Below are 23,144 nucleotides of genomic sequence, written 5' to 3' on the forward strand. Positions count from 1 at the left end.
GCTGAGTTCAGGATTATGCTACGTACAGAGTGCAGGGTTCAGGGGTGTGCTATGTAAAGAGTGTAGGGTTTACGAGCACGCTATATATACAGAGTGCAGGGTTTACAGGCAGGCTACATACAGAGTGCAGGGTTTATAGGCATACTACATACAGAGTGCAGGGTTTAGGGGCACTCTGCATAGAGAGTGCAGTGGTTTAGGACGTGCTTTGCACAGAATTCAGGGGTGCGCTGTGTACAGAGTGCGGAGTTCAGGGGTGCACCTTGTACAGAATGCAGGGTTTAGGGATGCGTTACGTGCATAGTTCAGGATAATGCTGTGTACAGAGTGCAGGGCATGCAACCTTCACGCAGCCCCGAAGCTTAATTGCAACTCTCTCTCCTACCTGGCCCGGCTGTAGTACATACAGTATTTCACAAAAGTGAGGACACCCCCTCAAATTTTTGTATGTATTTTATTATATTTTTTTATGTGACAACACTGAAGAAATTAAACTTTGCTACATTGTAAAGTAGTGAGTGTACAGGTTGTATAAAAGTGTAAATTTGCTCTCCCCTCAAAACACATCAATACACAGACATTATTGTATAAATCCCTGGCAACAAAAGTGAGTACACCCCTAAGTGACAATGTCCAAATTGAGCCCAATTAGCCATTTTCCCTCCCCGTTGTCATGTGACTCCTTAGTGTTACAAGGTCTCAGGTGTGTGTTAAATTTGGTGTTATCGCTCTCACTCTCTCATACTGGTCTCTGGAAGTCCAACATGGCATCTCATGGCAAAAAACTCTCTGAGGATCTGAAAAAAAGAGTTGTCGCTCTACACGAAGATGGCCTAGGCCATAAGAAGATTGCCAAGACCCTGAAACTGAGCTGCAGCACGGTGGCCAAGACCATACAGTGGTTTAACAGAACAGGCCTCGCCATGGTCGACCGAAGAAGCTGAGTGCACGTGTTCAGCGCCATATTCAGAGGTTGTCTTTGGAAAATGGAGAAATATGAGTGCTGCCAGCATTGCTGCAGAGGTTGAAGGGGTGGGAGGTCAGTCTGTCAGTGCTCAGACCGTACACCGCACACTGCATCAAATTGGTCTGCATGGCTGTCGTCCCAGAAGGAAGCCTCTTCTAAAGATAATGCACAAGAAAGCCCGCAAACAGTTTGTTGAAGACAAGCAGACTAAGGACATGGATTACTGGAAGCACGTCTTGTGGTATGATGAGACCAAGATAAACTTATTTGGTTCAGATGGTGTCAAGCTTGTGTGGCGGCAACCAGGTGAGGAGCACAAAGACAAGTGTGCCCAGCTTACAGTCAAGCATGTTGTTGGGAGTGTTATGGCCTGGGGCTGCATGAGTGCTGCCCGCACTGGGGAGCTACAGTTCATCGAGGGAACCATGAATGCCAACATGTACTGTGACATACTGAAGCAGAGTATGATCCCCTGCCTTCGGAGACTGGGCCGCAGGGCAGTATTCCAACATGATAACGACCCCAAACACACCTCCAAGACAACCACTGCCTTACTAAAGAAGCTGAAGGTAAAGGTGATGGACTGGCCAAGCAGGTCTCCAGACCTAAACCCTATTGAGCATCTGTGGGGAATTCTCAAATGGAAGTTGGAGGAGCATAAGGTCTCTAACATCAAACAGCTCCGTGATGTCTTCATGGAGGAGTGGAAGAGGACTCCAGTGGGAAATTGTGAAGCTCTGATGAACTCCATGCCCAAGAGGGTAAGGCAGTGCTGGAAAATAATGGTGGCCACACAAAATATTATCACTTTGGGCCCAATTTGGACATTTTAACTAAGGGGTGTAATTACTTTTGTAGCCAGCGGTTTAGACATTAATGGCTGTGTGTTGAGTTATTTTGAAGGGATAGCAATTTTACACTGTTATACAAGCTGTACACCCACTACTTTACGTGTAGCAAAGTGTCATTTCTTCAGTGTTGTCACATGAAAATATATAATAAAATATTTACAAAAATGTGAGGGGTGTACTCATTTTTGTGAGATACTGTACCTGTGTAGGCACACTTTACAGGGAGATTGTTCTTTCTCTCTGGATATCTGTCACCACCATGAATGCATGCAGGGATCAGTTAGCTCTAGGAGCTGAGGAGCAAAGCAGTCCCTTGTAAATGCAGACGGCTTCTGTGTCCAAATGACAGCCGGGAGCAGAAGCAGAAGGTGAGAGCCGGAAGTTTAATAGAGCTTTGCCACATTCAGGGTGCAAAACTAGGTGTAAGGGCCACATGACAAGGCCTGGTGGGCCAGATTTGGACTGCAGGTCTTGTGTTTGACATATGTGTTATAGATCCTTCTACTGACACTAGCCCTCTTCACACCTGAGCATTCTGAAGTGTGCTTCCCTATACCTGACTTCGCTTACCATGCAGAATCCCTTTGTTTGTAATTGTGCATGTTTACATTTCAACACGCAGTCTCTTGTAAGGTTGACCTAACCCACTCTCCCCCTCCATAGATGCATTCCTACCTCAATCTTACGGGCATGGTTCCGCTGTTCATTTACATCTGGTGGTTCAAGTCTTTACTATCCTGCCCACACCTGGACAGTATGAGGTGTGTCCTGAGGCAAGAGGCAAGCAAAGGGGGGTCTCAAAAAAAGTCTTTGGGACTGCAATATGCAGGCACTGCCAGGCCAGTGAAGGCTTGCAGTGCTGGATGTAAACAAACAGCGGTCGAGGTCAGGGGAAGAAGGCAAAAGCACAATTTGTCTTAAAGTGCACTTATCAATTTTAATACATACCTGAAATACCTATATGATATCCAGTTTCCCCATTAAAGTAGTTTCCATCTACACACCATGTAAAGGTTATTAGAAAAATTACAGGACGTACTGTATTTGTAAAAGGGTTTGCTTAGGTCACAAAATGAAAAGACTCAAACTGAACACCACCACGGTTAACATTTTAGTGCACAATCCTTGTTTTGTATCTCACCTAAAAACCAACATACTGTACATTTTTTACTTATGGTTATGGTAACCAGACTGACATTATGAAATATATCATATAAATACATTTACTGCACCTTTAGGCACTGTAAGGTTTGCTTCAATGTATCCACATCATTAGTATTCAGTAAAAAATCCACAGGTTCACTATTAGAAGTAAGCCAGTCTGAAAGCACTTGTAAACGATTAAAAAGGTCGTGATGGGTCTCTGCCAACTTAGTCTAGAAAGCAAAACAACAATGCAATTAGTTTCCAAAAAAAAAAAAAGTACATTAAGTTTAATGCTTTAACATGAAAAGTCTACAGCTGTTCCAAGCAGGTTTGGATTTTAACATTGGGAAGAAGGAGGCAACCTCCTCCTAAGCCTGCTCTAAATTTATCTCTAGTGTAGTGACTAGAATATGCACACATATTTGCAAATGTTTGCTACTTGGACCTATTAAGATTAAATGTTTGTATATATAACATACATTAAAAACAGAAGACTTTTTATTTTAATTTAGTTGAATTTTGCAGAGGCTGTCAACAAAGACAGTGCAGTCAGATCACCCAAATAAATTTCTTAGCCAACATGTAGATTCATTTTATACATGCCTTACCATTTCAGTATCCACTGCGTACACAATTTGTTTTGCTCGATCTGAAGACATTTCACAAACTGCAGAAAAGGTTTTCATCAAATTGTCACTTAGCTCCTTAAGATGTGCTCCTGGAATGTCATTAGGCAAAGACAGTGAGAACTGCTCTGCAAGCTGTACATCTTCTTTCAGGGTAACAGAAAATGCAGCAAGTCTTGATTCAAATGACTAGAGAATTAAAGGAAACAGAAAAATATTTACTAAACTGATCAGTTGACTTTGCACTGCCAAATTACACAAAAAGCAAACCAAAAACAGCACCAAAAAATGGTCTCAAGAGTCCAAAAGATCCCTTATTCTTGTCACAAATAACAACAGGAAAACAAAAGGCAGCCAACTCTGAGCTTCATAAACTCCTCCTGTAATAAAATGTATACATATATAAATACTGTACACACAGTACATGAATGGTGGAAATTGCGGAACTGAATCAAACCTAATTATACATAAAAAATTATTTTATACTGTATAAGTAATACAAGTTTGCATATGTATTTGCATAAAAGATTGCATACAAAATGTAATAAAAAGTAATACGAAAAGTGGAAATCATTCAAAAAAAAGCTAAAACAAATTAAATATATGCTTGCATAAAAAATGTCTGAAAACATGCAACAATCAGCGCAAACAGAAAAAAAATATAAATATATAAAAAATATAATATACATCCTTATATATATATATATATATATATATATATATATATATATATATATATATATATACATAAAAAAGTACATATAAAAGCAACCACTAACCAAATTGCAAGCTGAACACTACAGACACATCACTGATATCCGAAAACAACTAATCAAATAAAGTGCAGTGCAATTTCAAAGTAAAGAAATACATAAACATATAAAATGTATATAAAATGTAAAAGTCCAAAAGTCCCAGAAGGTTCCAAAATAGTGCACATGGGAGTCGATTACAGGAAGCCCTCCACCAGTGTGATTACACCGCGCTCACCTTAAGATAATCAGTAAAACACCTGAATCATATCCAAACACTGAGCAGGATTAGAGCAGATGGTCACTTCCTGGTGTAAAAATCTCCTCAACAGCTTTGCCCTCCAGCCAGAAGCAATTAACATGAAAGAAAGCAGGGGCAAGAACTAAGTGCTCACTGCATAACTTTTATTTCAAATAAAACCACATAATATGCACTTACATGATCCCTTAAACAGGTCAGCATAAAAAGCGGATGGCTTGAGCAGTGCAGGCGGTCCCTGCAATCAGCTTCGGCTTCCGATACACACAGATGAATGAGGATGGGGCGCGTGACAGGCGGCTCCACCTCCCGTACGCATATCGTCCAATCAGGGACTTCGTCAGCGGGGGTCTGACGAAGTTCCTGATTGGACGATACGCGTAAGGGAGGTGGAGCCACCTGTCACTCGCCCCCATCCTCATTCATCTGTGTGTATCGGAAGCCGAAGATGATTGCAGGGACCGCCTGCACTGCTCAAGCCATCCGCTTTTTATGCTGACCTGTTTAAGGGATCATGTAAGTGCATATTATGTGGTTTTATTTGAAATAAAAGTTATGCAGTGAGCACTTAGTTCTTGCCCCTGCTTTCTTTCATATTAATTGCTTCTGGCTGGAGGGCAAAGCTGTTGAGGAGATTTTTACACCAGGAAGTGACCATCTGCTCTAATCCTGCTCAGTGTTTGGATATGATTCAGGCATTTTACTGATTATCTTAAGGTGAGCGCGGTGTAATCACACTGGTGGAGGGCTTCCTGTAATCGACTCCCATGTGCACTATTTTGGAACCTTCTGGGACTTTTGGACTTTTAAATTTTATATACATTTTATATGTTTATACATTTATTTACTTTGAAATTGCGCTGCACTTTATTTGATTAGATAAAAAATGTCTGCACAAGAAATATTTGTTTAAAGATTTTGTCTACATATAACATGCCATATGTATAACAGACCTTATTCCAATGGAATAGAAAGTGTCACCTATTTGGAATAACATGAACAGTTTTGGTAATTGAAAGAGGAAAGCGATAATGCAGATTGGGCACCTCACAAGACTATGTAAAAGGGCAAGGCTGCCATGGTATTCAGAATTCAGCCATGACAGTTTGTAACAATAGGAGGCATAACAGTCATGATCCCCTTTACATCCTCCCAGGAAGGCATCTGATACAATCAGCAAACCTTTAGCTGCATTCCAAACACCCTTATTAGTACTTTAGGATTATTAGAATCTAGCCCAATCCATGCCTCAGTCTCCGTGCCCTCATAAAACCGTTAAAGTTTTCAAGCTTGAGTAATTTGAATCTTAATAGATATCCGTCCTGCTCTCAGACTCATTATCAGTCGTAAATTGCTCAGCTGGTGGAATGGCCGAATACGCATTTCTGACTGGCTGGGTATAAGGCAAAAAATATGAAACTTCAGTATATTTCACAATTAGTGAGATAATAACAGACTGGCCTCAGTAAGAACATATTTACCTATATCAGTTACTTAGCAGCAATTTCAGCCCAAATACCAGGGCTAGGAGGTGCCAGAAGCGGATTGGATCAATTTCCTCTCCTAGGTGAAATAGCTACTGACACCAATCATGTTTGAATTCATTTAAAAGGTACTTTCATGCTGAACAACAATATACCAGTTACTAAAATGAAACCTGTACATATTCAAACATATTAATATATGTTCAAATCCTATTGTAGCGAGTGGCACTGGTCATAATCCTGTGACATCTCATCAGCCACTCCTTGGACTGCGTGTGATTGACAAAATATTTTTTGTCAAATCCCCCCTCAAGATCCAGAAAAGAGGCACTGCATCCACACTAGACAGCTTTCCTTTACCATCAAAGCAAAAAACACCTGTCAAGACATAGGAGAGCCAATGTACCATTGTGCTTGTTGATTTGACGAGGACATTTCACTCTTCAACCCTTTTTGTTTTTTGTTTTTTTACAGTCTCTTTTTCCATTGTAATATTTTTTTCCTTGGTAAATATTTTGTTTGCACCATTCTTTTGTTAAATGCCTTTTTTATTTGTAAACAATTTTTCAAAATCGGTTATATTGTTTCTAATGCACTAATGCAGAACTTAAAGAATTCCTGTCTCTGAAGAGCGCTACTATATAGAAAATCTCTGAATGTACCTGTCTATGGTGACAGCATGTTTTGCAGATATTTACTTTAAAGTGATAAATTCTTATTGCTAATCGTGAACATTTGATATTTTTTGATAAAAATATCTGGTGGCAGAGCAAAGGTTAACTGCATGGTTAATCAAGCCCACTGACAATCTCTCTCAGTCTCTTGGAATACCATGAAAATACAGTTACTTCAAAAATGCCTAGACTCAAGAAGGGTTTAGGATTATTTATCTATAAGGTGTTCAAAGAATAACAGTTATAAAAATAAAAGAAGCATACAGGATCAATAATGGTGATAGGTATGTTTTACAGTATAATATGATCTAGGACCACATTGTACGTAGCTGTAACACATGTTCCCGCTAGTGATTTTTTGGGCAATTCACACCCATTTCTACGTGTCGCGCATAGGGCAGCCCATTCACTAAAATGGTCTGCCATATGTGTATATGTCATGGCAAAGAAGATCACAGACCAAATTTTGGCCCTGAGCCAGCTGCATTTTTACATGAGTGTTTTGCCGCAAGACAACCATGGCAAAATCGCACCGCGTTTGGGGTGCTATTAAAGGATGTATGGCACCCAAATGTGTGTCACACATTTTGCCGCAATTGTAGCTTGATTTGGAATCGCAGGCAGAATTGTGCTGATTCTGCCCATGATTTCAAATTGCTAAGTGTGAACGGGGCCTAACAGATATAACAATAAGTATTTGCACTAGCAGGTTAATGTAGCATAAAGTTACATTGGCTCTGAGATGCCATTATATAAACCGAAAAAAAAGTCACTATATTATCTTTAGAGTTGAGAAACATGACAAATGGGAAAGGTGGAGTGATGCACTGAACAGAACTATGAATGAATAACAAATCGCAGGGCTGACACTGAAGAAAGGAAGGGTAGGAGGTCCAAAGGAAGGGTAGGAGAATTCAGTGGCAAATGGGAAGAGTGGAGCACCTTGCTGAGCTAGATTGATGGTAAATGGCATGTGGAAAACATGATAAAAAAGAGTGTCGAAATACAGAGGAAAAGTTGGAGAGATGGAGTATGAATGACCTGGGGAAGGAGAGATGAAGTTCTGAGGGACGGAAAATCAAGAGAACTGTGGGAGGAGTCAAAAAGGATAAGAATGGTGCTATTATCACTCCTTTCGACTCCTCCCATCTGACACTCAATTTTCATCCCCCTTAATGGCACTTTATTTCCCCTTTCCCAGGTCATTCATACCCCTCCTCTTCAATTTTCCCTTTTCATAATTTCAACAGTCTTTTTTATCATGCCATTTACCCTCAATCTCACTCAGAATGACATTTAAAGCCTACCATTATACTTCCGGTGCAAACATTTAAATAATTGGTGTCACAAAAGTGACATCTGTCCCATTCAGCTCTGATTCAGCAGGGCATCTGTGAAGGACACATTGCAGAATAAACAGATGTGAAAGGACCCTAACTGTGGAAGGAAATTCCACACTTTTACTGTTCTGACTGTAAAGAACCCCTTGCACAGTTTAAGAATAAATAATTTTTCATTCATCTTCATGTTGTGGTCATGTGTCTTCTTTAGATTCATTGAATTGAACAGTTTATTCTTAGTATTGCAGCCCCACTAATTGCATTGCCCTTCTCTGAATTGTTTTTAGTTTAAGGACATCTCTTCTAAGTATTGGTGCCCAAAATGGAATCACTTACGCCAGATGAGGCAGAACCACTGTTTTATAAAGTGGTAGCATTATAGCTTTATCTCTTGACTAAATATATCTTTTTTTAATGCATGATAACATTCTTCTGGCTTTGCTAGCTGTAGCTTGGCATTACATGCTATTGTTGAGTTTATGGTTTATAAGGACCCGCAGATCTTTTTCCATTCTCGATTTCCCCAGAGCAGCACCCCCTAATGAGTAGCTTGAATACATATTTTTAGCTCACAAATGCAAAAATGTACATCTTTCTATAATGAACCTCATCTGACATGTAGCTACCACTCAATTTTATCAAGGACTTCCTGTAAATATTCTATACCCTATTTTGAAGTTATGGTCCTACATAGCTTTGTATCATCAGCCAACACTGTGTCTTGACATGGATCTCCTGCTGGTGGAACTGTGCCTCCCAGAGTGGAAGGTTATAGTTATGTTGTCCACCAGCAGCTAGCAGATTCCAGTAATCTGTTTCCACCTAATGCTGGCTGCTGGAAGGGTCTTTAGTTCCTCCTCTACATTTCCTTCTCACTCCAGTGTTTTGCTTCGCTGCCAGATGCTGCTTCCCATTTATCCTATTCCTGCTCTTGATCATGCTTTATACCTTGTACTTATACCCTGAACCCTGCTCCCTTGTTCCTACTCCCCCTTCTTTCTGATCCCAGTTTTGATTCCCCCTTCCTATATGTTCCCTGCACCTCCAGTTTTACATTTCTTTTTTGTTTTTCCCATTTGTATATATTGTATATAGTTAGTTCGCTAGTTAGGCTTTCTATTACCATGTTAGACTGTTTAGTTAGGTAGGATGGGGGAATCAACTGGTTTTCTTTCCTTTCACCCGTGGTGATCAGTAAGGAACACTGGTCTTACATATAAGTGGATTTCTCATTTTAGGTTATGCCTATGTCTTGGGGGTCCCCCACTTTGTGGAGAGCTGACAATCTCAATCCATCAAGGCTCAAATAATTATTCCTTTTGATGAGTTACAGATTTAACTCCAGTGCCTCACTTTTCCCTGTTCTTGAAATCAAATAAAAAAATCCGTATACTTACGTACCTCAAGCTGCTCAAGCTGCATTTTTAGGGTTTCCAAGCTGTCACCAATGGGTGGCAAATTTTCCAAATGGAGTTTCTGATCTTGAACAACAATCAGATGTTTACGTAACGTCTGACCGAAAAGGTTTGATTTAACAGCTGTCTAAAAAAATAAACACAAATTGAAATTAATTAAGCTAAAAAAATAATAATGCAATGTACATGCATGTCAGCAGTTATATTTCACAGATGTAATCAGATGTTTAGAGTTTAAAACCCAAGAACAAGGGTAAGTTTCTGTAATTCCTGAAGGTTGGCTTTTTGCCCTTGTTCACAATAGGAATTGCCTATTAATTGCACAGGAATTGCACTACATTCCTGTGCAATTTACATGGGATTCAGTGTCATGAGATAGGAGCCTATTCATTTTGAATGGGCTCAAATCACACCGTATAGCACCATCTTTAGAAACGCACTGCCATCAGATCGCATGGTAATTTTGTACAATACAACCCGTGTGAAGGCAAACACACTGCATTTGTGACCTGCATTTGGGGTGTCAATAACATTGCACTGAAACCCCCTGTAGATCGCAAGAGCAATGGGATTTGAACGTGGTGTGGGAAACACACACGGATTATGCATTTCCTGGCACAGGGTTCTAGTGTGAACCGGGGCTAAGTCATACCCTTTTGCATTGCCTTTGTGTGTGGCATTCTGAATAGCTGCATGTACAGCTGTAGTGTCAGCTAGAATGTGCACATAGAGGAGACTCCTACAGGATTTCATGCAGCAATGTCGGAAAGTGGCCTGGGGACAGTTTAAAAGAAAGCTCTGAGGAGGGAGTTATATTTTTAGTATCTGATTTAGGAACAAAATAACCTTATTACTATGCTAAGGGCAGCATCTAAACTCCAAACTTTCTGCAAAAATCTATGGATAACACAGTAAAAGGTACTGCTTTTGCTATTTAAGATACCACAATGTACCACATTTCTGAAACTGAGAAACAACCTGATTTGATTTTCAGAACCATCTTCAGAAATGTAAAATTTCCAAGGTGTTCCAAAAGCTTGAATCTTTAACAACCTAAGTTAGCTAATAACGTATATCACCTAAACTGAAAATTTTCTGCATTAATCAATGACTAACACATTACAATACATTACTATAATTATATTTCGAATTTAAACTGTTATACGTTTTATAACATAATAATTGTAATCTGCTTACCTCTTCAAAGGAATGATTTTCCACAGTCTGCTTGGTTTCTAAAATATTTGTTACATTCAACGTTTCTGGCTTTGCATCCAGGGATTTTTTTCCATTGACTTCTTCTAATATGCTGCCCTTTACTTCATTTTCTGTTGGTCTACACTTGCAGTCCTGTGTAACAGAATTAGTTGGTTCCAGATTTTGCATAGGAAAGTCCTCAGATTGGGAAGACTGGCAGATCGACTCACTAGGAGACAAATCTTTATTTATGTTTAATATTAATTCCTCCAATTTATTAGAATTTTCATTATCAGGAGGGAAATGGAAGATTTGATCAAGTTGGGAAGAGATTAATTTAGGATGATTCTGCTCCTGCACTTGCTGTTCAACAAAAGAGTTGTCATATGGCTTATCATTCTTTTGGATTTTGGCCTCACATGTTGGTGTGTTAACATCCTTACAAATAAGTGCAATAGGTTCACTGCCATCTGTTTGGACAGGAACTTCATCTGTCCTTTCACTATTTTTTGATGTGTTATTTAATTGAACTAATAATTTTTCATTTTCCGAATCTACACTGCTATTATCCTTCTGAACTATGTTAGATGCATCTTTTTCATCTACTAAACAATTCTGCTCTGGTAAGACTCCAAATGGCTCCTTTGAGGAGTAGGTATGCTCAGCAGAAGATTCCTCAGTTTGGATAATTTCTGCATAACTTTTCAGGTATGTTGTTAAACTTCCTGAGTCTACAGTGTTTTCAGTGTCAGTCCGGAGAGCATTATATGGTTTAACTCTTCCTGGCACAGAGTTGGCAGTATTGGGTTCAAGATCATCACTTTGGGTTTTAGTAACTGATGAATCAAATATTGCACTCAGATTGTCAATATGAATAGGACTTTTGACTGGCATTTCGGTAGCATTCTCTATACATTTAGTCACATCTTCATTTTTCTCAAGCAGATCTGTAAGTTTGCATATTTCTGTGTCATTGATTAGCTCAAGTGAAGCGTCATTTGCATTTCCACCATTCTCTTTCTGAATCAAGTTGCTATCTGCCAAATCTGAAATGTTCTGTTTATGCAACTCCAAGTTCACTATATGCTTTTCAGTCTCTTTATGGGATACTACAAGAGTAGAGCTAGCAGATTTGCTAGCATCCCTGTTAAAATACTGCCCATCCATTTGCTCTTTGCTGAAATTAACTGTTTGGCACAAAGTATCTTGACTGAAAATGTGATTATTTTCAATTTTTGGGTGTTCAGTATCCTGCTTAGCACACACATTACTATCTTCCAGGTGAAACCTTTCATTATTCAGCTCATTTTCAATTTCTATATGTTTAATATCACACTTGACACATGTGTTATCAGGTAGTGGGGCATTATAAAAGTCACTGTTTACAGAATCGTCATCAGGTTGGTGAGTTCCATTTAATAACTTGGTACATGTACCATCTTCCTTAGCTGAAAGGCTTTCTTGAAGGATTTCTGCATAAACACTATCAACTTGAGTTTGAACAGGTTCATGTGTTTGTTTGGCTGATGCTCTATCATCTTCACTATGATTCAGTACAGCTTGCATTTTGGAACATATACCATTATCTTCAGTTTGAGGATCCTGACTTTCAAGTTTGGCAGTTGAACAATTATCCAAAATTTGGAGGCATGTGGGATTCTGTTTTGCATTTTCTTCCATTTGTTTGAGGTGCTGATTGGCAAAAGTATTCCTATCTTGGGATTGAGGCTCTGTAATATTGTTGGAAGAATCAATGTTTTTCGTTTCTAACATATTTGCATTTATGAAATCATCTAGAGGGTATTGTGATTCACTCAGACTGTTGGAGTTGCATGTGTTGTCATAAGTACTAACTGAGCAAGAATTTCCACTGAAACTATTATTTGCCTGAGCATCAACATCTTTACACTGAGCGTTAAAATTAAATTGACTAGGAGCATCATTAATTTCTTTATCTTTAACAAAAAAATCTGAATGCTCCTCAGTAGCATGATAATCTTCTTCACTGTTGGTCTCATCAGTAACAAAACATTCAACATCAGTTTCACTGAAAAAACTTTCAGTATATTCATCATCCACTTCTTCATCTCTGATTACTACCGCAACATCGGGAGGGCTCTGGGATAAATTATCTTTACAACTGTTTAATTTGCTACACTCCAACACGTCTTCCTCTACATGTGCAGAGTTGGTTTCCTTAGGAGGCAGAATAAATTTATGGTCCACATTCTGGTCTTCTACACATGAGTTACATTCTGAATCTTCTTCAGTTATTGTTTCTAGGAACTGTCTTCCATGTACCATGTCATTGCTTTCAATATCATTGTCACTGTAATAGAATGTCTCATCGTCTGAGCTGGTATCACTTTGAGTAGGTGTCCTGTCCTCTACACTGTCTCCTCCAATGGTTTTCCAGGTTTTAAGTGTCTGAGACACATTACTAACATCAAATTCACTGTCATCATCCCCCACAGATATTTCAGAATCACTGCTGCTTCCCAGATATCTATGTGTTTTGATTTCAGAATCATTAGAGTAATCACTATATTCCTCTTCCTCACGCAGAAGATCAGAGAAAATATCATGACTAGCATAAGGTAGAGGGATATTGTCATTAAAACAGCTACCTGGAAATTGCTGCACTTCTTGTTCACTCTTATTACAGTCATCAACCAGAGAAAGCAACTGATCCACTGTATCAGAATAACTAATTTGTTTTTGCAAAGGAGGGTCTTTATTCTCTAGTTCATCCTCAAAATTACAAATTTTTGACAAAACTAGTTTTTCACTGGTACTGTCTTTATGGTCCTCTTGAAATTCCTTTTTGACACAGTTATAATCAGCAGAATGGTTATTTTGTTCTCTGGGTTGAACATCAGTTTTGTTCTCTTGGTTACCTTTTGCAGGGTACATTATTATTTGTTCATTCTCTCCATTTGATTTAGGTAGGCATTGTGAATCAGGCTCCCTAAATGTATCATCTGGCTCAGTTTTTTCGAACAGTTGGCATATCGTGCCTTCAGCTTCTGTGTGAACATTGTTCAAACTCTGAGGTTCGATTTGGACTGTACCATTTTTATTGCTAACTGGATCCTCAAAATTAGAATTTAAATGAGTTGTAGTATTATTATCCATGCAGATGTTGTTTATATTATCATTGACATCAATCGCTTTTAGAGCCAGGTCTGTTTCACAGAGATCAGTAGTTTCTCCAATCTGTTCTATTGATGACTGCACTATTTGTTCAGACTCTAGCAACATGCTGGCAGCTTCATCAAGATCGCCATCAAACAGCAAAAGTCGTTCTCCTGTATTGGCATCAATATAGCTATTTATCATGAGATAGGAAATGAACAACTGTTTTGTATGTTCAGGATTGTGCATCAGTGGTTCCTCTGATTTATTTTCAGAATTTTCATCCAGCTGAGAAGTCTGAGAATCATAACATGGCATCCACTTAGGTTTGCATGTAGGTTCCAGTACATCTATATTTGGCATCTTGTCCTGTAATTTCAGGTTGGTGAGAACTGTTGCAGTCTTATTTTCTATTATACCAAGTTGAGCAGCCACATCTAATCTCACAATCTCAGACGTTTCTGGTATATATAATCCAGCAATTTTCTGTCTGTTACTTAAGATCTTTTGTGCTAGTTCATTTGAAACCATTCCTTGTTGCAAAGATGTGGATATAGGAAATATCTCACTTGTCTTAGGCCATATCAATCCAATAAATCCTCTTTGTGCTTCTAGAACCATCAGTGCACTGCTGTGTGAGATTAAGTTGCACTGCACAGCTTCATCCACAGTTAAGTTTTTTTTTGTCAATGGGCAAATTATTCCCCCATTTTTAATCTGTTGGGTTAATATTCCACATATTGTTGCCTGGTCAATTATACCCTGCTCTCTAGATTCCTCCAGTGTCAATCTTTTTCCAGAATCAGGGTCGATAATACCTCCTGAAAGAAGCTGAGCTCCCAACAATCTATACATGACTTCCCGTTCTAGGATTCCTTCATGAGCTGCTCTTAGAACATTGACTCTCCTTCCAGATTTTAATGTGACTTTACCTTTTTCTTCTGCATTAACTGGAAGAAATCTCATTCCTGTTGCCTTATCTATGACAGTCCTCTGGAAGAGTTCTGCTAGAGTAACTTTCTCTGCACTTATAGGATCAATCAGATCTTTACCTGTCTTCTGTCTTTCAAGAAGTTTGGTAAACATCAACGGGGAGATCATATTTCGCTGGAAAAGTTTATTTACATTAAGTTGCTCTCCAGTCGTAGGAACTTGTAGGCACCCACAAGAAAGTAACGTGCTGATTACCTTAATTGCTACTGTCTCTGATAATAACCCCTGTTCAAGGGCAGATATTACTGGAAACTCACTTGATGAGTGAGTTGAAATAATAACTTTAGCGTCTTCTATCTCCTGTAATCGTATTTGAATTTGTGCATCAATGAGTCGGTGAGTCTTGGCTTCTTCAACATCAAAGCATGTCTTTGTGTATGGACAAACCAATCCAGAAACAATTAGCTGCATTTCAAACAGCTGAATTCCAGTTTCATAGTCAACAAGGCCTTCCAGAACAGAATGATAGATTGAATGAACTGTCCCAGTTGTTTCATCTATGGTTCCTGATATAATCTTATCAACCTAAAGCAGGAAATGAAAATTAATTATAAAATAAATATTGGTCATAGCGCATTCCAAATGATTACTCTTTAATTGTGCTTCAAAAGCAAGATACTTACCAGAGTTGCAACAAACGACTGTATTAGCAGCTCAAAAGTGCAAGTGATTTATGTCAGTAGACTTGCCAGCAAGTGTGACACAAGCTTACAACTCAGCATGCATCTGTGAACTAGAACTAAGTTTTAGGAGACACTGTGGGGGTTAGTGAAAACAGTTGATGACAACAGGTAGATTTCATATCACCTGCAAAGTAAATCACCATGCCATTTGATGGGTTAGAGAAGAAGTTGCACATTGAACCATGCTCATCATGTTTACAGCATACTGTATAAACCACACCTGATGGGTCAAACGTTGTTAATAGCGAAATCAGGATGATATCATTGATTACACAACTGCCAATCCTACAGAAAACACACTGGTGATCTTTTTCTAGTCTTTGTCAAAGTAGATCATAAGAAAGCATGAAAAGATGGAATGTTTATGTAAAAATTCAATGAGTATTAGCTTGGCTCTGCAGTTTACCTACCAACATACCCCAAAAAAACCAAGAATCCTTATTATAAGCAAGAAAGAAAACAGTACTTTTGTTTATTAATCCAATTCCATGCAGAAAACCACACAGATCGCAAAACTGAAGCACAACAATAGGAATAAACACTAGTAATGACTAGCAATGTCACCTTCTGCTCCACCAGTTTCTCTACCAAGTCCTTGGCTTCTTGTTGCTGTCTTTCATACTCCCTAGATAGCACACTTTGGCTCTCCTGCAGGGCTTTGATTTGTGTTTCAATTTCTGATCTTTCTTCTTCTGTCATTCTAGTGAAGAAAGCAAAACACTGTTCAGAAAATGTATCACTATCTTGTCACATTCTAAAAACACTCAGAGAGGAGATTAGAGAGAGACAGGATAGTCCTGAATAGCCCAGCTCAGTGGTCTCCAAATTAAGGCCCGAGGGCCAGATGCGGCCCTTTGCTTGCTTTTATCTGGCCATTCGGGCACTTTTTCCACCACTGATAATATCAATGGGGCATAAACCCCCCCTGACACCAATGAAGAAGCACTATTCCTCCCTATGACACCAATGATGGGGCACAATTTCTCCCAATGACACCAATAAAGGGATATAATTCCTCCCAATGACACTAACAATGGGGCACATCTTTTCCCAGTGACACAAACAACAGGGCCCAATGACACCAATGAGGGAGCACAATTTCTCCCAATCACACCAATAAAAGGGCATGATTCCTCCCAACGACACAACAATGGGACAACATTTTTCCCAGTGACACAAACATTGGGGCCCAATGACACCAATGATGGGGTACAATTCCTGCCTTTGACACCAATAATGGGACAAAATTTCTCCCACTGACAACAATGAGGAGGCACAATTACTCTCACTGAAACAGAAGATGGGGTACTATTCCTCCCACTGATATTGGGACTTATACTCCCAATAGCTGCAGTCTGGCCCCCTAAAGTTTGAAGAACAGTAAACTAGCCTTTGTTTAGAAAGTTTGGAAACCCCTGGTCTATCTGAACCCCAGGTAGATATAAAATAAAAATGTTTGCAGTTATTTTGTTAATAACAATAATTAATTTTTAAATGCAATAAATGTCAGAACCTGAAACTGTCTTCATGGTAGTTTCCTGTATTCCCCTATAGGGAAGAAGATTGGGAAGAAGACTGGGAGAAGGGATAGCACTAGGTGGCACTCAGGTTCTGCTGCAGTGCACATGTGCGGGCAGTGAACATAACTTTTGTGAGAAGAAATAAAACTGAGCAGAGTGAAATATCTGTACTTTAGTAATGCTTATTTATTGTCCCAACAGCCGGCTCGGGTGTGACTTTAGCCAATCAAAGCTGTTGCAGCAGGGAAGGTCAAAGACCTGGATAGCTGCTCAGATCACACAACTAGCTGCCCAGATTTGCAAATCATTTAGCAGCTAAAACAGTTCCCATATACTGTATGTATTTCAAAACAGTGTATGTAGCTGCTCATCTAGAGTTTACTACTGTACAGTATCTCACAAAAGTGAGTATACCCCTCACATTTTTGTAAATATTTTATAATATCCTTTCATGTGACAACACTGAAGAAATGACACTTCGCTACAATGTAAAATAATGAGTTTACAACTTGTATAACAGTGTAAATTTGCTGTCCCCTCAAAATAACTTAACACATCGCCATTAATGTCTAAACCGCTGGCAACAAAAGTTAGTACACCCCTAAGTGAAAATGTCCAAATTGGGCCTAAAGTGTCAATATTTTGTGTGGCCTTCATTATTTTCCAGCACTGCCTTAACATTTCTGGGCATGGAGTTCAGCAGAGCTTCGCAGGTTGTCATTGGAGTCCTCTTCCACTCCTCCATGGCGACAACACAGAGCTGGTGGATGTTAGAGACCTTACGCTCCTCCACCTTCCATTTGAGGATGCATCTCAGATGTTCAATAGGGTTTAGGTCTGGAGACATGCTTGGCCAGTCCATCACCTTTACCCTCAGCTTCTTTAGCAAGGCAGTGGTTGTCTTGGAGGTGTGTTTGTGGTTGTTATTATGTTGAAATACTGCCCTGCGGCCCAGTCTCCGAAGGGAGGGGATCATGCTCTGGTTCAGTATGTCACAGTACATGTTGGCATTTATGGTTGCCTCAATGAACTGTAGCTCCCCAGTGCCAGCAGCACTCTGCAGTCCCAGACCATAGCACTCCCACCACCATGCTTGACTGTAGGAAAGACAGTCTTGTCTTTGTACTCCTCACCTGGTTGCCGCCACACACACTTAACACCATCTGAACCAAATACGTTTATCTTGGTCTCATCAGACCACAGGATATGGTTCCAGTAATCCATGTCCTTAGTCTGCTTGTCTTCAGAAAACTGTTTCTTGTGCATCATCTTTAGAAGAAGCTTCCTTCTGGGACGACAGCCAGGCAGACCAATTTGATGCAGTGTGCATATGGTGCCTGTCAGTGCATATGGTCTGAGCACTAACAGGCTGACCCCCCCCCTTTAACCTCTGCAGCAAAGATGGCAGCACTAATAATTCTATTTCCTAAAGATAACCTCTGGCTATGACGCTGGGCATATGCACTCAACTCCTTTGGTCGACCATGGCGAGGCCTATTCTGAGTGGAACCTGTCCTGTTAAACTGCTGTATGGTATTGGCCACTGTGCAGTAGCTCAGTTTCAGGGTCTTCGCAATCTACTTATAGCCTAGGCCATCTTAATGAAGAGCAATAATTTTTTTTTTTCTGATTCTTAGAGAGGTCTTTGCCATGAGGTGCCATGCTGAACTTCCAGAGATCAGTATGAGAGAGTGATGACACAAAATTTAACACACCTGCTCCCCATTCCCACATGAGACCTTTTAGCACTAACAAGCCACATGACACATGGGAGAGAAAATGGCTAATTGGGTCCAATTTGGACATTTTCACTTAGGGGTGTACTCACTTTTGTTGCCAGCGGTTTAAACATTAATGGCTGTGTGTTGAGTTATTTTGAGGGGACAGCAAATGTACACTGTTATACCAGCTGTACACTAACTACTCTACATTGTAGCAAAGTGTCCATTCTTCAGTGTTGTCACCTAAAAATATATAATTAAAATACATAAAAAAATGTGAGGAGTGTACTCACTTTTGTGAGTTGCTGTATGTATAACATAATGTTTTTCAGACAAATGGGTAAACACTGACCAAATTCAAAAATACTAAAAAGAGAAATACAAAGAAAGAAAAGAAAAAAAAAAAGAAAAGAATGTGTCTTATTTTTCCGTCTCTGATCTTTCTAGAACAATGTGTACATCTAAGGGAACTAATTTTTTCTGTGTTATTGCTATTAAATCTCTTTCCCCCCAAAACACCCCAACTTCTAGGGAGTCCCACAGTGAAGTGCCTGGTGGCTATATATAAATTTATAATTCCGGCTGATTGAAGTCATGTGGGGAAGGGTTGGTGTTCTGTCAGGCCAACACATACCCACTATCACTAAGTATTTGTATAGGAATAGTTGCATGGGATAGCCATTAGGAATAAATAGCAGCATGTCTGCAACAGAACAGCCTACTTTGGCTGTGGGTGCAGGAATGTGTGTGATTTACACACATTCCCACACTTGTAACAGTGTGAACCTAGGCTTTCACCATAAAGTGCACATATTACAGTATCTAAGATATTCTAAAGATTACAACAGTTTTAAAATTTCACAACCACTAGAGAAAATGCGTTTTTAAGATACCTGTCACCATGTTTGGCTAAAAGTAATTGCAATGTTTGTACAGCATCTGTCACTTCCTCTTGCTTTGATATAATTTCTTTAGAAGAAATCTAGAAAATGTAAAAGAAAGCAACTTTTAAATACAGATCTAATACAAACAATAATTGTCATGTTACACAAGGTGCAAGCATACAATATGACAACAATTCCAATACAACATTACAATAATTACAATTATGAAAAAAAAAAAAAAAGTAAGCAATGTAACAACAATATGACCGGACCGGACCACAGAGTTCACAATAGTAATGGTAAAGAAACTGTTTTATTTCTACTCACTAGACAGTATAGACATGCACCTATTAAGTAAAGTGACACAGGTGTCTGTGCTCTTCACGTCCTGCTGGCTCACTAAACAGGAGTAGGGATAAATCTCTATAGTAGGGAAAGGCTAGAATATGCATTAGCTTTTTTATTGCTGTGTTTATTGCATAAAGATTTTTTCTCACTTCCTGTCTAGTAAAAACTTCACCAGAACAGAAAATGAAGGACAATCCTTCTAACCAAATCCCAGATAGCAGTTAAAACCCAACAGGGGTTCTAATCCTTTACTACTCTAACCAAAACTAAAAGAAAAAAAAAAAGTTTTATATTTCTTGCCCTCTTTCAATTCAAATTTTACATGTTCTTACACAATAAATTCATATTTTTTATTTTCTTATTATTCTGTAGGGTTGGATATATTAAAACTTAATATAACTTTTATCAAGCTATAGCTCTTCACTGAATGTTCATAGCCTAAACCCTTTTTGTTATATTGTAGTTACTTTGATTTAGAATTCTTCGGCATGTCAACATGGTTGATTGTAACTCTTTTGGTAGGGTTTAAAAAAAATTAGCTCATAACTAATGGAAAGAACACTTTTCTAACATATTTATTTTGCTTTTCTCACTTGCTGTAAATGTTTTACATAATTGTTTTACTTAACGTGTATCTAAACCCGAGAACCAAAATGTATTAGATTGCATCTTACTAGTCCTTAGATATGGTGGTTGCCTCTTCAGGCTTTTTCCATTCTTTTCACCTGGTAATTCTATTTGTAACACACATCCTGTTCTAGGGTGGCAATGCTCACTCATTCTACTGTATCTATAAAGGAGCAGCTTTTTCAACCTAAGTGTTTTAGGACTACAAAACTCTTCCCCCTTTGCTTACCTCCATAACCTTTTTTTTTTTGTCACTTATTAAAGAAATTTAACAAAACAAAGGTATATGTAACAGACCAAAGGAAACACACTAAAGCAGAGCTCGACCCAAAAGGGGAACCCCTGCTTATCTGCCTCCTTCCCCCCTCCGGTGCCACATTTGGGGGGGGTGGGGACAGGTACCTGAATTTGACAGGTAACCGCTCCCACTTTCGGGTGATCTCGCCTCCTTTCCCCACCATCAGGCTATTTACAAAGCACAGCGTACTTCATGCATGCGCAGTAGGGAACCAGCTGTGGACCTGCAAGGCTTCACTGCTGGTTTCCCTTACAGGCAATGGTGGCTGCAGCAACCAAGAGCTGATGAAAACATTGCCTGGGGGGCCGACATCGCTGGATTTGAGGACAGGTAAGTGTCCTAATAAGTCAGCAGCTACCGTATTTGTGCCTGCTGACTTTTAATTTTTTGTGGGGAGCTGGACCACCTCTTTAAAATTGTTTATTGCTACAGTTTACATACACTTGATATAAACATTTTCCTTTTAATTTAGACAAATGCATACGTTTTATAGATAAAGGCACTAGCTCTATTTATTTTTCAATTCTGCGTAATAATACTGAGTTTCCTAACCTATAGTACAAAATATTATGGTAATGTATAGTAAACTTGAGGAGCCAATATAAAAAAACTGTTCTAAAATGGTCCAGTAAGTATAGGATGAAGCCACCTCCTCATGTGATCATTATGTACTTGTATACTGAACAAATGTGGTGGAAGAAGTACCTATATGACAGCTTAATACAAAACAAGCTTATTATCAAAATGAAATAAATATCAAAATTAATGTATCTTCTTTTATTTTATTTTTTTTTAGAGATCACCTTAGTAATCTTATTATTATAGGTTAAAGTGTTTGTTAACCTAAAAAAAAAAAAAATTAATCCTGTTCTCTTAAAGCATGTTATACAGCACAGTGCTTATGCTGTGCCATTTGGCCCCCTGTATCACCTGCAATAGCTGGCTGATCCTACCTGGCTATACCCTCCCCCCTGTAAACTGACCACGGTTTATCATGGCTGCTGAGCCCTGACATCGTGGTCAGTTTACGTGCCTCTGTCATCCACAGACCTGCTCCCTGCTCTCCTCTGTGATCCTGTGTCCTCCTCCCCCATCCCTCCCGGCCTGTCAGCTCGTACCAGTGCCTGCCCCCCCTTCCTGCTGGTATCATAACTTAATGTTGTTACTACAGTCCCCTCTGTTATAATAAATGCTGTGCCCCACTGTATGTGTTTTCTACAAAATCTGCTGATAAATACCCTAATTTATTGCACCGCTCGGCAGTCACGTGACCGGCCGTCTCCCTCCTCCTCTCCTTCCGGCTGAAGTCAGCGGGGGATTCTCAGCCCCGCCCGCTTTGTTGTCAGACCTGGAGAGGAGAGAGACGGCCGGTCACTTGACCACGGATCGGCGCTATAAAATAAGGTATTTATCGGCGGATTTGACTTTTTAGAAAACACATACAGTGGGGCACAGCATTTATTATGACAGATGGGATTGTAGTAACAACAATAAGTGGGTTAACAACCACTTTAATGTTTTTTAAAACATTTCTCTGTATAGTTTGTATATGTACATGAGGGTAACCATATCTTCTTGCTACATATGCAGGCTTTGCTTTTCTGTGCTACACCATGGTTTACTGCTTATTCTCATAAAGTAGGTTTATGAGTCAGCCAGTTAATTGAAAACAATACCCTTTATATAAAGACTGACATCTCAACAGTCATTGCACTGAGGTGCTAACAGCTGCCCTAGTGGCTAATCTACAAATCTTGATATTTAATACAATAGCACAAATATGAAGACTGCTATCCCCTTGATAAAGATGACAAACGTGGGTGTTATACTTGTTGATATGGAACTTTAACAAACTGTACACCTAGATGTAAATTTTGGCATGCTGGCTGTTTTGTACAGATTTTAATAAACATAAGGCAGGCCATACAAGGCGCAAATGTCTTTCCTGTTCTTTCCAGACAGTGTTGACAGAGGAATCCCTCTTGCCGAGCCATTGTCTTCTGCCGGCGAGGGAGCAGGTGAAGCCATCCCCACCAGGAGAAGACAGTGATTATTGCTAGTGGCTATACCATCGCAAGTAAATTCCGGCAGGCTGGTTGTACCCAAGTTGATCAATCGATCAACTTGGTACATTCAGCCTGTCCAGACATGGTTCGAATCTCGGCCGGTTCTTGCTGAAGTAGCTGAGATTCGAACCATCTATGGCCAGTATAAGACATGTAAC

At 39.4% G+C, this 23,144-nt stretch overlaps 1 protein-coding gene across 10 annotated transcripts in view; it reads right to left on the reverse strand.

The window, feature by feature from the left end:
* Positions 1-23,144, reverse strand: part of DST (dystonin) — a 783,726-nt gene that overhangs the window by 279,129 nt on the left and 481,453 nt on the right. For 5 of the 10 annotated variants that reach the window (XM_082250074.1, XM_082250075.1, XM_082250072.1 and 2 more), the window contains exons 30-35: positions 19,657-19,745; positions 16,087-16,222; positions 10,712-15,364; positions 9,501-9,641; positions 3,573-3,779; positions 3,051-3,194 (exon numbers count right to left, since the gene is read on the reverse strand). In XM_082250074.1, coding sequence (XP_082106200.1) covers positions 3,051-3,194; positions 3,573-3,779; positions 9,501-9,641; positions 10,712-15,364; positions 16,087-16,222; positions 19,657-19,745 — 5,370 coding nt within the window. The remainder of the gene's footprint in view (positions 1-3,050; positions 3,195-3,572; positions 3,780-9,500; positions 9,642-10,711; positions 15,365-16,086; positions 16,223-19,656; positions 19,746-23,144) is intronic. The other 5 variants (XM_082250079.1, XM_082250078.1, XM_082250081.1 and 2 more) reach the window with 1 other exon arrangement.

Source organism: Pelophylax lessonae (assembly GCF_965119305.1).
Source record: "Pelophylax lessonae genome assembly, chromosome: 3".
NCBI lineage: Eukaryota > Metazoa > Chordata > Amphibia > Anura > Ranidae > Pelophylax > Pelophylax lessonae.